General features: G+C 50.4%; 1 protein-coding gene across 4 annotated transcripts in view; it reads right to left on the bottom strand.

Annotated features, from left to right (window-relative positions):
• Positions 1-4,830, bottom strand: part of LOC140205006 (transforming growth factor beta-1-induced transcript 1 protein-like) — a 32,768-nt gene extending 27,938 nt beyond the window's left edge. Inside the window, exon 1 of one of the 4 annotated variants that reach the window (XM_072272056.1) lies at positions 4,008-4,830. In XM_072272056.1, the coding sequence (XP_072128157.1) occupies positions 4,008-4,020 (13 nt within the window). In that variant the 5' untranslated portion in view covers positions 4,021-4,830. The remainder of the gene's footprint in view (positions 1-4,007) is intronic. The other 3 variants (XM_072272058.1, XM_072272057.1, XM_072272059.1) reach the window with 3 other exon arrangements.
• Between the last annotated feature and the right edge of the window lie 10,688 nt (positions 4,831-15,518).

Below are 15,518 nucleotides of genomic sequence, written 5' to 3'. Positions count from 1 at the left end.
GAGGGGAGGGAGGGAGAGATGGGGAGTCGGTGTGTAGGAGGGAGGGGAGGGGGAGGGAGGGAGAGATGGGGAGTCAGTGTGTAGGAGGGAGAGAGAGGGGTGGGAGGGAGAGATGGGAGGTCAGGTGTGTTGGAGGGAGGGGAGGGAGGGAGAGATGGGGAGTCGGTTTGTAGGAGGCAGAGGGAAGGGAGGTAGGGAGGGAGAGATGGGGAGTCGGTGTGTAGGGGGGAGGGGAGAGATGGGGAGTCGGTGTGTAGGAGGGAGGGGAGGGAGGGAGAGATGGGGAGTCGGTGTGTAGGAGGGAGGGGAGGAGGAGGGAGGGAGAGATGGGGAGTCAGTGTGTAGGAGGGAGAGAGAGGGGTGGGAGGGAGAGATGGGAGGTCAGGTGTGTTGGAGGGAGGGGAGGGAGGGAGAGATGGGGAGTCGGTTTGTAGGAGGCAGGGGGAAGGGAGGTAGGGAGGGAGAGATGGGGAGTTGGTGTGTAGGAGGGAGGGGAGTGAGGGAGAGATGGGGAGTTGGTGTGTAGGAGGGAAGGGGAGGGAGAAATGGGGAGCCAGTGTGTTGGAGGGAGTGGGAGGGGAGGGGAGGGAGGGAGAGATGGAGAGTCGGTGTGTAGGGGGGAGGGGGAGAGGAGGGAGGAAGGGAGAGATTGGGAGTCAGTGTGTAGGAGGGAGGGGGAGGGGAGGTAGGCAGGGAGAGATGGGGAGTTGGTGTGTAGGAGGGAGAGGAGTGAGGGAGAGATGGGGAGTTGGTGTGTAGGAGCGAGGGGGAAGGGAGGGAAGGGGAGGGTGAAGGGAGGGAGTGAGGGGGAGGGGAGGGAGGGAGAGATGGGGAGTCGGTGTGTAGGAGGGAAGGGGAGGGAGAAATGGGGAGCCAGTGTGTTGGAGGGAGTGGGAGGGGAGGGGAGGGAGGGAGAGATGGAGAGTCGGTGTGTAGGAGGGAGGGGGAGAGAGGGAGGAAGGGAGAGATTGGGAGTCAGTTTGTAGGAGGGAGGGGGAGGGGAGGGAGGGAGAGATGGGGAGTCGGTTTGTAGGAGGGAGAGGGAGGGGAGGGAGATGAGATGGGGAGTCGGTGTGTAGGAGGGAGGGGGTGGGGAGTCAGTGTGTAGGAGTGAGGGGGTGGGGAGTCGGTGTGTAGGGGGGAGGGGAGAGATGGGGAGTCGGTGTGTAGGAGGGAGAGAGAGGGGTGGGAGGGAGAGATGGGAGGTCAGGTGTGTTGGAGGGAGGTGAGGCGGAGGGTGAGTGGTGCAGGGGAATGGAAGGGACAGCAGGGATGGGGAGAGTAACGGAGTGGGAGGGGAGAGGATTGGAAGGAGATGGAAGTGGGAGGTAGGGGAGGGGAGAAAGTGGAATCGGAGAGGAGTGTGAGGGGAGGGGGCAGTGGGATGGGAAGGAGAAAGGGAGCAGGGGTTCAGAGAGGAAGGAAGAGCAGATACTGAGGGTTTAGTGAGAAAGGGAGAGTGGACAATGGAGGGAGGGGGTCTCAAGTGAGTGAGGAGGGGAGAAACAAGGGGGAAGGAAGTGAGAAAGAGAGCAGCGATACAAGGAGGGGACACGGTGGGGGACAGATTTGGGTGTGCAGAGGAGCGAGGGGGCAGTGTTGGGATGGGGAGAGGGTGGGAGAGGGGAGTGGACCTCAGGCTCAAAATGACATGGGGCCCAGGCACTGAGGCAGGTGTCAGCCTGCGGAATCATTACTGAACCTGGGGCCTGGGCCCATCGGTGACTGAATTCGTCCTGGGCACAGAGGGGTGAGGCTGGGCTGAGAGAGAGGAAGGAATCCTAGCATCTCTGTCCTGGGAGGAGGAGATTCAGGGAGAACGGAGTCAGGAAGGCCAAGGGCCTATTTATAACCCGCTCCATTGTCAGAGGCTTCCTGCCTCGATTCTTGGTCCGAGGGTGTGTGAAGCCCTCACTGGCTGAGCGGGGCGAGGGAGGTAACAAAGGAAGGAGCAGGAGAGCGAGGCAGGCAGTGGGAGACAGGAGTCGGGGGGGGGGAGATGGGGTTGAGACACAGGGAAGGGGGAGAGGGGTCCGTAGAGCGGGAGAGGAGGTTAAGAGAAGGGGGGAGGGTCAAGAGACCGGAGAGCAGAGATAGGGCTGGTGTTTGAGAGAAGGTAGGGAAGAGGGGCAGTTGAGAAATGTGGAAGAGGTCCTGGACCCCCAACAATGACTCAGGGAGGGGCGGTTTACCGTCAGTCCCCAATATGCAACTCTTTCCCAAGTGAAGGGCCAGAAACATACTGTCCCTACAGAGCACATTTTAATAAAAATATGATTCAACACATCTCCCAACCGGGAGCGGCACTGAGGGATCGTGGGTAAAACCCTACACCATCCCCACACAGTTTAAAATGCTTTACAGAGGAAATGACTTTGTGGTCCTGCAACGAAAGATAGTGTTTGTGTTTGTGTGTGAGTGTAGGAATTAGGCTGATATCCAAACCCACACAGAATCCAGAAATACACCGTCCCATCACTCATTCCCGGTGGCAGACACAGAGTGACTCTCCCCTCTCACTGTCCCATTACACACACTCCCGGGGTCAGACACATAGTGAATCTCCCTCCACACTGTCCCATCACACACTCCCGGGGTCAGACACAGAGTGAATCTCCCTCCACACTGTCCCATCACACTCTCCTGGGGTCAGACACAGAGTGAAGCTCCCTCTTCACTATCCCATCACACACTCCTGGGGTCAGACACAGAGTGAAGCTCCCTCCACACCGTCCCATCACACACTCCCGGGGTCAGACACAGAGTGAAGCTCCCTCCACACCGTCCCATCACACACTCCCGGGGTCAGACACAGAGTGAAGCTCCCTCCACACCGTCCCATCACACACTCCCAGGGTCAGACACAGAGTGAAGCTCCCTCCACACCGTCCCATCACACACTCCCGGTGTCAGGCACAGAGTGAAGCTCCCTCCACACCGTCCCATCACACACTCCCGGGGTCAGACAGAGAGTGAAGCTCCCTCCACACCATCCCATCACACTCTCCTGGGGTCAGACACAGAGTGAAGCTCCCTCTTCACTATCCCATCACACACTCCCAGTGTCAGACACAAAGTGAGGCTCCCTTCACACCATCCCATCACACTCTTCTGGGGTCAGACACAGAGTGAATCTCCCTCCACACCGTCCCATCACACACTCCCGGTGTCAGGCACAGAGTGAGGCTCCCTCCACACCGTCCCATCACACTCTCCCGGGGTCAGACACAGAGTGAAGCTCCCTCCACACCGTCCCATCACACTCTCCTGGGGTCAGACACAGAGTGAAGCTCCCTCCACACCGTCCCATCACACACTCCCGGGGTCAGACAGAGAGTGAAGCTCCCTCCACACCGTCCCATCACACACTCCCGGGATCAGACACAGAGTGAAGCTCCCTCCACACCATCCCATCACACACTCTTGAGATCAGACACAGAGTGAAACTCCCTCCACACTGTCCCATCAAACACTCCCAGGGTCAGACACAGAGTGAATCTCCCTCCACACCGTCCCATCACACACTCCCGGGGTCAGACACAGAGTGAATCTCCCTCCACACCGTTCCATCACACACTCCTAGGGTCAGACACAGAGTAGAGATCCCATAATGATATCTGTGTCTACACTGTCTCCCTATCCCACCCAGTTTCCTCTTTCTCTCTGTCCCTACCCTCTGCCTCCCTCTCTCCCCATCGTTTAAACTCTCCCATCCTCATTTCTCCCTCCTTCGAGCTGCATCCCAGCCTCTGCCCCCTTGCTGTGGGAGGGGGCAGCAAGGAGGGAGGGAGTGCTGGCCTCAGGATTGGGAGGAGAGGACGAGGAAGAGGGAGCGCTGCTGGAGGGAGTGCTGAGGAAGGAGCTCCTCAGGAACGAAGGGAGGGGGAGGGAATATTGCATGTTGGGGGGTGAAGAAAGAAATAAGAGTTGACACAGTCTGAGATAGACTCCCCCCACCCCCACAGATCTGACTCACTCCCCCCTCCTCTCCCCTGTCTGCCACTCACCGAGATCCTCCATAGTGGTGGCACTCTTCACCTCCTCCTCCCTCTCGGTCCGTGAAGCCAGCTGAGTCTCTCTCCCTCTGACTCCAACCTGACATCCACTAACGGCCGGAAGTTTTGGCAAAGGGAGGAGATTTTTCCAGTGACGGAATTCTCTGGGAGCCTTTCCATGTAAGGAAATATGCACAGAATTCCTGGCAGTTGGGCTAAGTGGGGCAGAGACTCACATACACTGGTACACACAGGGTATCACGAGTGAGGGGAGAGAGACAGAGAGTAGCAGAGAGAGAGAGACAGACACACACACACACACACACACACAGAAAGGGAGAGAGAGGCACGCAGAGAGAGAGAGAGAGAGAGGGGCACACACAGAGACAGTGACACAGAGAGAGATAGAGACACACACATACAGAGAGAGAGAGAGAAAGGGAGACAGGCACACACACAGACAGAGACTCACACAGAAAGAGAAAGAGAGACACACACATAGAGACACACACACACAGAGAAAGAGAAAAAGAGACACACAGACGGAGAGACACACACACAGAAAGAGAGGGACATACACATACACAGAGAGAGCAAAAGAGACAGACACACAGAAAGAAGGAGAGAGAGAGACAGATACAGAGACACAAAGAGAGGGAAAAAGATAGAGACAGAAAGAGAGAGACATAGAGAGATGAGAGAAACAGATAAGACCGAGAGAGAGAGAGAGAGAGAGACAGAGACAGGGAGACAAGACAAAGAAAGACATACACACATAAACTCACACACAGTCTCAGAGAGGGACGCACAGTATCTGTCACACAGAGAGAAAGACACTTTCATAGAGAAAAAGACAAGCACACACTATCATAGAGGGAGAGAAAGACACAGAAGAAAGAGACACATAGTTACTCAGAGAGAGAGACAGAAAGAGCCACACTCTCCCACAGTGAGTTACAATCACAAGAGGAGAGAAAGACAGAGCGAGACAGAAAACCAAAGGAGGGGTGAGAGAGACTGACTCTCCCAAACTGTGTTAGAAGCACAGACATTCATACATAAGCTGTCTCACACACACACACACACACACACACACACACAGAGGGACAGACAACGTCATACACATGCCAATTCAGACACAGACACACACTCACTCACACGGTGTCAGAGAGAGAGAGAGTCACATTGAGACACAGACGGTTTCACAAAGAGTGACACACATGGTGAGAGTAGAGAGAGGGGTGAGGGAGGGGGTTGGGGAGATGGGGAAGGGAGAAAGGGGGTGAGGGGATGGTGTGGGAAGGAGGAGAGCAGAGGGGGAGGGGAGTGAGGGGGTGTAGGGGAAGGAGGAGGCAGAGCGAGAGGGGAGGGGAAAGGGGAGAGATGGGGTGAGGAGAGGGAGAAGGGGTGAGGAGGGAGGGTAGGGGAAGAGGGAAAGAGGAGAGAGGGTGAGGGTGGGAGATTAGAAGCGGGTAGAGTAGTAGAGAGCAGAGAGTGGGAGGTGGGAGTCAAGGGGGAGATTGGGGAGGGAGAGAGAAAGGGGAAAGTGAGGGAGGGGCAAGGGATGATGGGAAGGGGTAGGGAAGAGAGGAAGAGTGTGGGAGGGGGGATGGGAGAGGGGTAGAGGTGGAAGGGAGAGGGAGGTTAGAGGGAGAGGGGAGAGAGAGATACACAAAGATACATGCACAGGCACATTCAGAGATGGAGAAACATTATTACAGACAGACAGACTGTCAGAGACAGACACAGAGACAAGCAACACACAGACACTGATTCAGTGTCAACAACATGAAGCACACAGCATCACAGAGAGAGACAGTATCACAGACACAGAGAGAGACAGTATCACAGAGACACAGTATCCGAGAGACACAGACAGACGGTAACACAGAGACACACACTATCACAGAAAGACACACACAGAGACACACAGTATCACAGAGAGGGACAGACCATCACAGAGACACACAGTATCACAGAGACAGAGAGACACATGGTATCACAGAGACAGAGAGAGACACATGGTATCACAGAGACACACAGTATCACAGAGAGGGACAGACCATCACAGAGAGAGAGACAGAGAGTCACACAGAGACACACAGTATCACAGAGACAGAGAGACACATGGTATCACAGAGACACACAGTATCACAGAGACAGAGAGAGACACATGGTATCACAGAGACACACAGTATCACAGAGACAGAGAGACACATGGTATCACAGAGACACACAGTATCACAGAGCCATACAGACACAGATACATAGTGGAAGTGTGATCACTCGAGTTGACTGTGATGTTCTCCTGAGGGGTTGGGTATTGGTGGCTGTAGAGGCCGATCTGGGATCCACACACTCTGGTGCTGTGGAGGCTGTGGTTAGTGGCTGGGGGTTTTTTGGTTGTTCAGTCTCTCCTTTCTCAGCTGCCACTGGTCCTCTGCGGTACTGTGGAGGTCGATCTCGTAGCACAGCTCCCTCTTGAACAGATTTCCTCCAGGTGGATCTATTGAGTGCAGTCTTCCCAGTTTTTAGATGTCCCTTCGAATTTCTTCAGACTGATTTTTGATGTCATCTCTGAAGCGTTTCCTTTGCCCACCAGCGGCTCGCTGACCTTCCTTCAACTGAGAATAAACAGTCTGTTTGGGGAGCTATCCACATTTTGATTTCAAAGTTCAAGGGAAGCTTGCATAGAAACAAGGATGGGAGAGTTATGGAAGCCTACAGTCCGGGTTCAGGTCGATGGAATTAGGCAGTTTAAGTGGTTCAGTATGAACTGGACGGGCTGAAGGGCAGTGCAAAGTGAGTTCGCTCGGTGTCTGACTCCCGGAATGTGTGACAGGAAAGTGCAGAGGGCTTGTTTTTGTACTGCAGTTCTTTATGTCTCTCAGTCTTATTATCAGCCACAACCCAACCTGCCATTTATCCAGCCCTCCATAAAAGTTGACAATATCATCTTTGAAACTATGGATCACTTTCCCTACCTTGCCAGCATTCTCTCCTCAAAAGCAGACATCGACTCTGAGGTCAACCACTGCCTGAATAGTGCTAGTGGAGCCTATTCAAGATTGAGGAAAAGAGATTTTGAAGACCACAACCAATAGGTCCAAACTAAACTTTAGAACTCTAGAACAGTTGTCCTTCCTGCATTACTGTTTAAAGCTGAATCATGGACCACCTGAAAGCTCTGGAATAAAACCAGCTTACGAAAGATTTTGAGGAAGGAGAGAAGCACTAACACCAGTTTGAATAGCATGTCCACCACGATAAAGCAACACCAACTCCCATGGATAGGTCATGTCAAACAGAGACATAGTATCTCTCACATACACAGTAGGTATTGTGTGAATGAAGTCACCGGATAAAAGTACTGGTAGACATGAAGCAGCCTCTTTATTCAACAGAACAAGACACAGCAGGCATCATATGAAGATGCTTTTGGCGGAAAGATCTCCTGTGCCCGACACGACCCATATTTTACATACTAAAGATCAAAGAAAATTCAGGACAGTTCAAACAAATCCATATTTACAATCTTCTCACCATCACACATCCATGCAGTGACTGGTATCATGCATATGCAGACAATCAGCTCGATGCCCGTTTCCTGATCTGTGGACCTATTGTTCAGAGCTGCATTAAAATCAAATCCACAATCCATATTCAGATCCGAAGTTATCTGCTAAATGTGCTAAACCCCAAATATTGCTCTAACAGGTGAGAGAGCGAAACGGAGAGAGTGGTGGGGGGCAAGCATGGTGGGGAGAGAGAGAAAGAGAAAAAGAAAAAAAACGAGAACAAACACACACACACACACACACACACACACACAGGCATGCAGTGTCACAGTATCATTAAGGACTCCACCATCCAGGCCATGCTCTATTTACTTCATTTTATTTAGCGATAAATAAAATATTTAGTAAGTCTCTGTTTAGTAAAGTCTTTAGTAGAGTTCTTTAGTCGAGTCAGACTGTAATGAAGTCTGTTTAGTAGAGACTTTATTTAGTAAAGTCTCTGTTCACTGCTGCCCTAACAACAAACCATGGGTCACCAGTGATCTGAAGGCTTTTCTCAACCACAGAAAGGGCGTCTTTAGATCAGGAGACAGGGAGGAATTGAAACATGTGCAGAGGGAGCTAAAGGAGAAGATTAAAGTGGCTAAAGAGGAGTACAGGAGAGAGCCGGTGAACAAGCTCAGGCAGAATAGCACACGGGGAGGTGTGGAGAGGCATGAAGAATATCACTGGCTTCAATCAGCCAAGTCGTAGAGCCTCGGAATGCAGCTGTGAGTAAGCTAATGAGTTAAACCAATTCTTCCTCAAACAAGAGAAAATCTGCAGATGCTGGAAATCCAAGCAAGACACACAAAATGCTGGAGGAACTCAGCAAGCCAGGCAGCATCAATGAAAAAGTAGATGAGGCCTTTACTATACTGGGAGACGAGCTCTACTGTTGCGAGGAAGCCACACTCAGGTTGGAGGAACAACACTTTATATTCTGTCTGGTAGCCTCCAACCTGATGGCATGAACATCGATTTCTCGAACTTCCAGTAATGACCCCCCAATTCTTTCACTATTGCCCATCCCGTTTCCTCTCTCACCCTGTCTACCTGCCTGCATCGCCTCCCCATTTTCATTCTTCCATGGCCTTCTGTACTCTCCTGAGACTCCCTCTTCTGCAGTCCCATATCTCTTTCATCAATCAATTTCACAGCTCTTTACTTCACCCCTCCCCATTTCACCTAATATCCCTCCCTCCCACCTTTTAAATGTATTCCTCATCTTTTTTTCTCCATTCTTGCCGAAGGGTCTCAGTCCAAAATGTCGACTGTACTCTTTTCTGGCCTGCCAATTTCCTCCAGCGTTTTGTGTGTGATGCTAAACCAATTCTTCAATAGGTTTGACAATTGCCCTCCTATTCACACCCCCCTCAGCACACCAGTCCAGGTGCCAAGGCACCCAATGCTTCCTCAGCAACAATGCCTTCCCCTCCTCACCCCCACCCCCGGATCAACACATGGATGAACAACACAGGCTACCACATTCTACATTCCTGTTCCCCTCCTTGCCCTTCACCTACCGTCCACACCCCCACATACCAACTGCTATCATAGAATGGTTGGGGGGTGGGAATCAAATCTAGGCGTGAGGAGGTTAGTTCACAACAGGGGGATGGGAACCAGTGCAGAGAGACGGAGGGGTGTAAAGTGAGGGTAGATACAAAAAGTACCAAGGAGAAAAGTAAAAGTGGCAGGCCGACAAATCCAGGGCAAGCATTAAAAAGGGCCACTTTTCAGCATAATTGTATAAGGGCTAAGAGAGTTGTAAAAGAGCGCCTGAAGGCTTTGTGTGTCAATGCAAGGAGCATTCGTAATAAGGTGGATGAATTGAAAGTGCAGATTGTTATTAATGATTATGATATAGTTGGGATCACAGAGACATGGCTCCAGGTTGACCAGAGATGGGAGCTCAACGTTCAGGGATATTCAATATTCAGGAGGGATAGACATGAAGGGAGGGGAGGTGGGGTGGCGTTGCTGGTTAAAGAAGAGATTAACGCAATAGAAAGGAAGGACATAAGCCGGGAAGATGTGGAATCGATATGGGTAGAGCTGCGTAACACTAAGGGGCAGAAGACGCTGGTGGGAGTTGTGTACAGGCCACCTAACAGTAGTAGTGAGGTCGGAGATGGTATTAAACAGGAAATTAGAAATGTGTGCAATAAAGGAACAGCAGTTATAATGGGTGACTTCAATCTACATGTAGATTGGGTGAACCAAATTGGTAAAGGTGCTGAGGAAGAGGATTTCTTGGAATGTATGCGGGATGGTTTTCTGAACCAACATGTCGAGGAACCAACTAGAGAGCAGGCTATTCTGGACCGGGTTTTGAGCAATGAGGAAGGGTTAATTAGCAATCTTGTCGTGAGAGGCCCCTTGGGTAAGAGTGACCATAATATGGTGGAATTCTTCATTAAGATGGAGAGTGACATAGTTAATTCAGAAACAAAGGTTCTGAACTTAAAGAGGGGTAACTTTGAAGGTATGAGACGTGAATTAGCTAAGATAGACTGGCAAATGACACTTAAAGGATTGACGGTGGATATGCAATGGCAAGCATTTAAAGGTTGCATGGATGAACTACAACAATTGTTCATCCCAGTTTGGCAAAAGAATAAATCAAGGAAGGTAGTGCACCCGTGGCTGACAAGAGAAATTAGGGATAGTATCAATTCCAAAGAAGAAGCATACAAATTAGCCAGAGAAAGTGGCTCACCTGAGGACTGGGAGAAATTCAGAGTTCAGCAGAGGAGGACAAAGTGCTTAATTAGGAAGGGGAAAAAAGATTATGAGAGAAAACTGGCAGGGAACATAAAAACGGACCGTAAAAGCTTTTATAGATATGTAAAAAGGAAAAGACTGGTAAAGACAAATGTAGGTCCCCTGCAGACAGAAACAGGTGAATTGATTATGGGGAGCAAGGACATGGCAGACCAATTGAATAATTACTTTGGTTCTGTCTTCACTAAGGAGGACATAAATAATCTTCCAGAAATAGTAGGGGACAGAGGGTCTAGTGAGATGGAGGAATTGAGCGAAATACATGTTAGTAGGGAAGTGGTGTTAGGTAAATTGAAGGGATTGAAGGCAGATAAATCCCCAGGGCCAGATGGTCTGCAGCCTAGAGTGCTTAAAGAAGTAGCCCAAGAAATAGTGGATGCATTAGTGATAATTTTTCAAAACTTGTTAGATTCTGGACTAGTTCCTGAGGATTGGAGGGTGGCTAATGTAACTCCACTTTTTAAAAAAGGAGGGAGAGAGAAACTGGGGAATTATAGACCGGTTAGCCTAACGTCGGTGGTGGGGAAACTGCTGGAGTCAGTTTTCAAGGATGTGATAACAGCACATTTGGAAAGCGGTGAAATGATCGGACAAAGTCAGCATGGATTTGTGAAAGGAAAATCATGTCTGACGAATCTCATAGAATTTTTTGAGGATGTAACTAGTAGAGTGGATAGGGGAGAACCAGTGGATGTGGTATATTTGGATTTTCAAAAGGCTTTTGACAAGGTCCCACACAGGAGATTAGTGCGCAAACTTAAAGCACACGGTATTGGGGGTAAGGTATTGATGTGGATAGAGAATTGGTTAGCAGACAGGAAGCAAAGAGTGGGAATAAACGGGACCTTTTCAGAATGGCAGGCGGTGACTAGTGGGGTACCGCAAGGCTCAGTGCTGGGACCCCAGTTGTTTACAATATATATTAATGACTTGGACGAGGGAATTAAATGCAGCATCTCCAAGTTTGCGGATGACACGAAGCTGGGTGGCAGTGTTAGCTGTGAGGAGGATGCTAAGAGGATGCAGGGTGACTTGGATAGGTTGGGTGAGTGGGCAAATTCATGGCAGATGCAATTTAATGTGGATAAATATGAAGTTGTCCACTTTGGTGGCAAAAATAGGAAAACAGATTATTATCTGAATGGTGGCCGATTAGGAAAAGGGGAGGTGCAACGAGACCTGGGTGTCATTATACACCAGTCACTGAAAGTGGGCATGCAGGTACAGCAGGCGGTGAAAAAGGCGAATGGTATGCTGGCATTTATAGCGAGAGGATTCGAGTACAGGAGCAGGGAGGTACTACTGCAGTTGTACAAGGCCTTGATGAGACCACACCTGGAGTATTGTGTGCAGTTTTGGTCCCCTAATCTGAGGAAAGACATCCTTGACATAGAGGGAGTACAAAGAAGGTTCACCAGATTGATTCCTGGGATGGCAGGACTTTCCTATGAAGAAAGACTGGACAAACTGGGCTTGTACTCGTTGGAATTTAGAAGATTGAGGGGGGATCTGATTGAAACGTATAAGATCCTAAAGGGATTGGACAGTCCAGATGCAAGAAGATTGTTCCCGATGTTGGGGAAGTCCAGAACGAGGGGCCACAGTTTGAGGATAGAGGGGAAGCCTTTTAGGACCGAGATTAGGAAAAACTTCTTCACACAGAGAGTGGTGAATCTGTGGAATTCTCTGCCACAGGAAACAGTTCAGGCCAGTTCATTGGCTATATTTAAGAGGGAGTTAGATATGGCCCTTGTGGCTACGGGGGTCAGGGGGTATGGAGGGAAGGCTGGGGCGGGGTTCTGAGTTGGATGATCAGCCATGATCATAATAAATGGCGGTGCAGGCTCAAAGGGCCGAATGGCCTACTCCTGCACCTATTTTCTATGTTTCTATCCCAATCCTCACCTCCCCCGGACTCCACGTTCCACCAACTCCGGTCGTCGTGGACTCACCTTCACAACCGAGCAGGCGAGGACGGCTCTGAGGAAACTCAGACACGGCAAAGCATCGGGACCGGACGGGGTGAATGCCAAAGTCCTGAAGGAGTATGCTGAGCACCTGTGTGTGTGGTTCTCCAGGATGGGGCTGACTGTCAATACCACCAAGACAGAGGTGGTTTGCCAATGGAGTACCAGTGTCCCATCCACTCGACCTTCCTTCTCTGTTGGTGATGAAAAGCTGTCAGTAGTGCCATCTTTCAAATATCTGGGGAGCATTCTCTCTGAGGATAGCGGCATTGACAACGACATCCAGAGCCGCATTAAACTGGCATCAGCTGCCTTTGGGAGACTTTGGTGTAGAGTCTTTCAGAACAGGAGCCTTCATCCCTCCACAAAGGTTGCTGTATACCAAGCAGTCTGTCTTACCACCCTCCTTTATAACTGTGAAGCTTGGGTAACCTACAGCTGTCACATCAAGTCCTTGGAGCGCTTCCACATAAGCTGCCTCCAGCGCATCCTGGGAATTACCTGGCGTGGGCGGGTACCTCACACTGAAATACTTGTAAAGACCAACTGCAGAAGTATTGAGGCCATGATCACCCAGCGTCAGCTGCAGTGGCTGGGGCACGTGATAAGGATGCCCCCATGTCGGCTACCCCGCAGAGTGTTATATGGCCAGCTACATCATGGTCGACACTCAGCTAGAGGGCGGAAGAAGCATTATAAGGATCAGATGAAGAATGCTTTAAGGAAATGCAAGGTTAGACCAGAGGACCTGGAGGATGTTGCTGCTGACCGTACCACTTGGCGACAGCTGTGTAGGGACGGGGTTCATATTCTGGAGATGGAAAGAACAACCAGAAGACAGCAGAAGAGAGCCAGGAGAAATGCAGCCATGGTTACCACCACTACCACATATACATGTCCCACCTGCAATAGAGCTTGTGGGTCCAGGATAGGATTGTATAGTCGTCAAAGATCTCACCGTTAAAGGAGTGGACGTCGTTTTTAGATTTTGATGGACAACCGGAAAAAAAAAAGTTCTGCAGCACAGTCTCAACCTGAGTCTCAGCCTGGAAAGAGTCCTGATAGTGTGGAAAACATCATGTGTGGTTCCAGTACCCAAGAAGGGCCAACAGAAAGTCTTGAACGACTACCGTCCAGTGGCTCTGACCTCACACATCATGAAGACCCTGGAGAGGCTGGTCCTGGCTCACCTCCGACCCCTGGTCAGATCAGCCCTTGATCCCCTGCAGTTTGCCTACCGGAGCACATTGCTGTCATCTACCTGCTGAACAGAGCTGACTCCCGTTTGGATAAGCAGGGCAGCGCTGTGGCAGCCACAGTTTGTGCAGCTTCAGAGCTGTGTGTCAGACATGGCTGTAAGCAGCACTGGGGCCCCACAGGAATCGTATTGGCTCCCTTCCAGTTTAACTCGGATTTTAGATTCAACACTGAGTCATGTCATCTGCAGAAGTTCTCTGATGACTCAGCAATAGTTGGGTGTATAGAGGGAGGACGGGAGGAGGAATACAGGGCCCTGGTGGAGGACTTTGTCAAATGGTGCAAGCTGAATCATCTGCAGCTCAACATCAGTAAGACAAAGGAGATGGTGATGGACTTGAGGAAGACTCAGCCGGCACTGCTCCCTGTTACCTCTGATGGTGAGGACATGGATGAGTTGAGGACCTACAAGTACCTGGGGGTCCACCTGGATGACAGACTCTACTGGAGCACCAACACAGAGGCTGTGTACAAGAAGGGCCAGAGTCACGTCTACTTCCTGAGGAGACCGAGGTCCATTGGAGTATGCAGGCCTCTCCTTTACATGTTCTACCAGTCTGTTGTCACTGGTACAATCTTCTATGCGGTAGTGTGCTGGGGCAATGGCATCAACACGGGTGATGCCAACAGGCTCATTAAGCTGATTAAAGGCTGGCTCTGTTATAGGAGTCAAACTGGACACACTGGAGTCTGTGGCAGAACAAAGGACTCTACGGAAAATCCTGACGATTCTGGACAATATTTCTCACGCCACCTTGACTGAACAGAGGACCACTTTCAGTAATAGACTAAGAGAACTGCACTGCTCCAAAGAGCGCTATGTGAGGTCATTCTCACCCTCGGTCATCAGGCTCTATAATGAGTCAACCGAGAGCTGGGGAAGTGATGACCCCCTCCAGTTAGACTTATTTTTTATTCTTTCTACTTCTCTTCTAATATTTCTAATATTTCTATCTGTGCTACGGTGACAATGTGATTTCCTTTGGGATCAATAAAGTATCCATCTATCTGTAAAATGAGTAAACCCAGCAGCCACACAACTCCGACTAACTCTACCCTAGTCACAGCACAAGTTCCAATGACCAACTAACCGACCGGTACGGCTTTGGACCATGGGAGGAAACCAGAGAACCAGGGGAAAACCTACTTATTCCCACACCACTCAGTTCAGGAACAGTTATTACCCCTCTACCATCAGGCTCTTGAACCAAAGGCGATAACTTCACTTGGCCCAACACTGAACTGATTCCACAAACTATGGATTCACTTTCAAAGACTCTGCAACTTATGTTTTCTGTATTACTTATTCACCTTAAAATTTATATCATTTGGGACAGTGGCATACACAGATGGAGATTGTGTGTGTGTGTGTGTCTCTCTCCCACAATGAGCTACAAGCGTGCACGCACACACACACACACACACACACACACACACACACACGGTGTCATACAGGGAGAGACACGTTTACAATCAGAAACACTCTCACATTCTCACAAAGGGATACGCATAATCTCAAACAATGTGTTACAGTTTGCAGACACACACACACATTCCCACAGATTCCCTGGAGTTTGTTAAACATTTGCTGGAATTTCGCCCACTGGTCTCTGAGAAAGGAAGTGGTGAGATACAAAATTCAGATTGTCGCATCGATGTGGGATTTACAACAGAACTAGAAATGTGGGAAGATTTTATCTCACCCAGGAGTGTGGGATGGGACAGTGTGGAGGGAGCTACACTCTGTGTCTAACCTCAGGAGTGTGTGATGGCATGGTGTGGAGGGAGATACACTCTGTGTCTGACCCCGGGAGTGTGTGATGGGACAGTGTGGAGGAAGCGTCACTCTGTGCCTGACCCCAGGAGTGTGTGATGGGACAGTGCGGAGGGAGATTCACTCTGTGTCTGACCCCGGGAGTGTGTGATGGGACGGTGTGGAGGGAGATTCACTCTGT

This window comes from Mobula birostris, chromosome 11 (genome assembly GCF_030028105.1).
Source record: "Mobula birostris isolate sMobBir1 chromosome 11, sMobBir1.hap1, whole genome shotgun sequence".
NCBI lineage: Eukaryota > Metazoa > Chordata > Chondrichthyes > Myliobatiformes > Myliobatidae > Mobula > Mobula birostris.
Note: the sequence above shows the minus strand (reverse complement) of the source record. Positions and strands in the feature narration are given on the sequence as shown.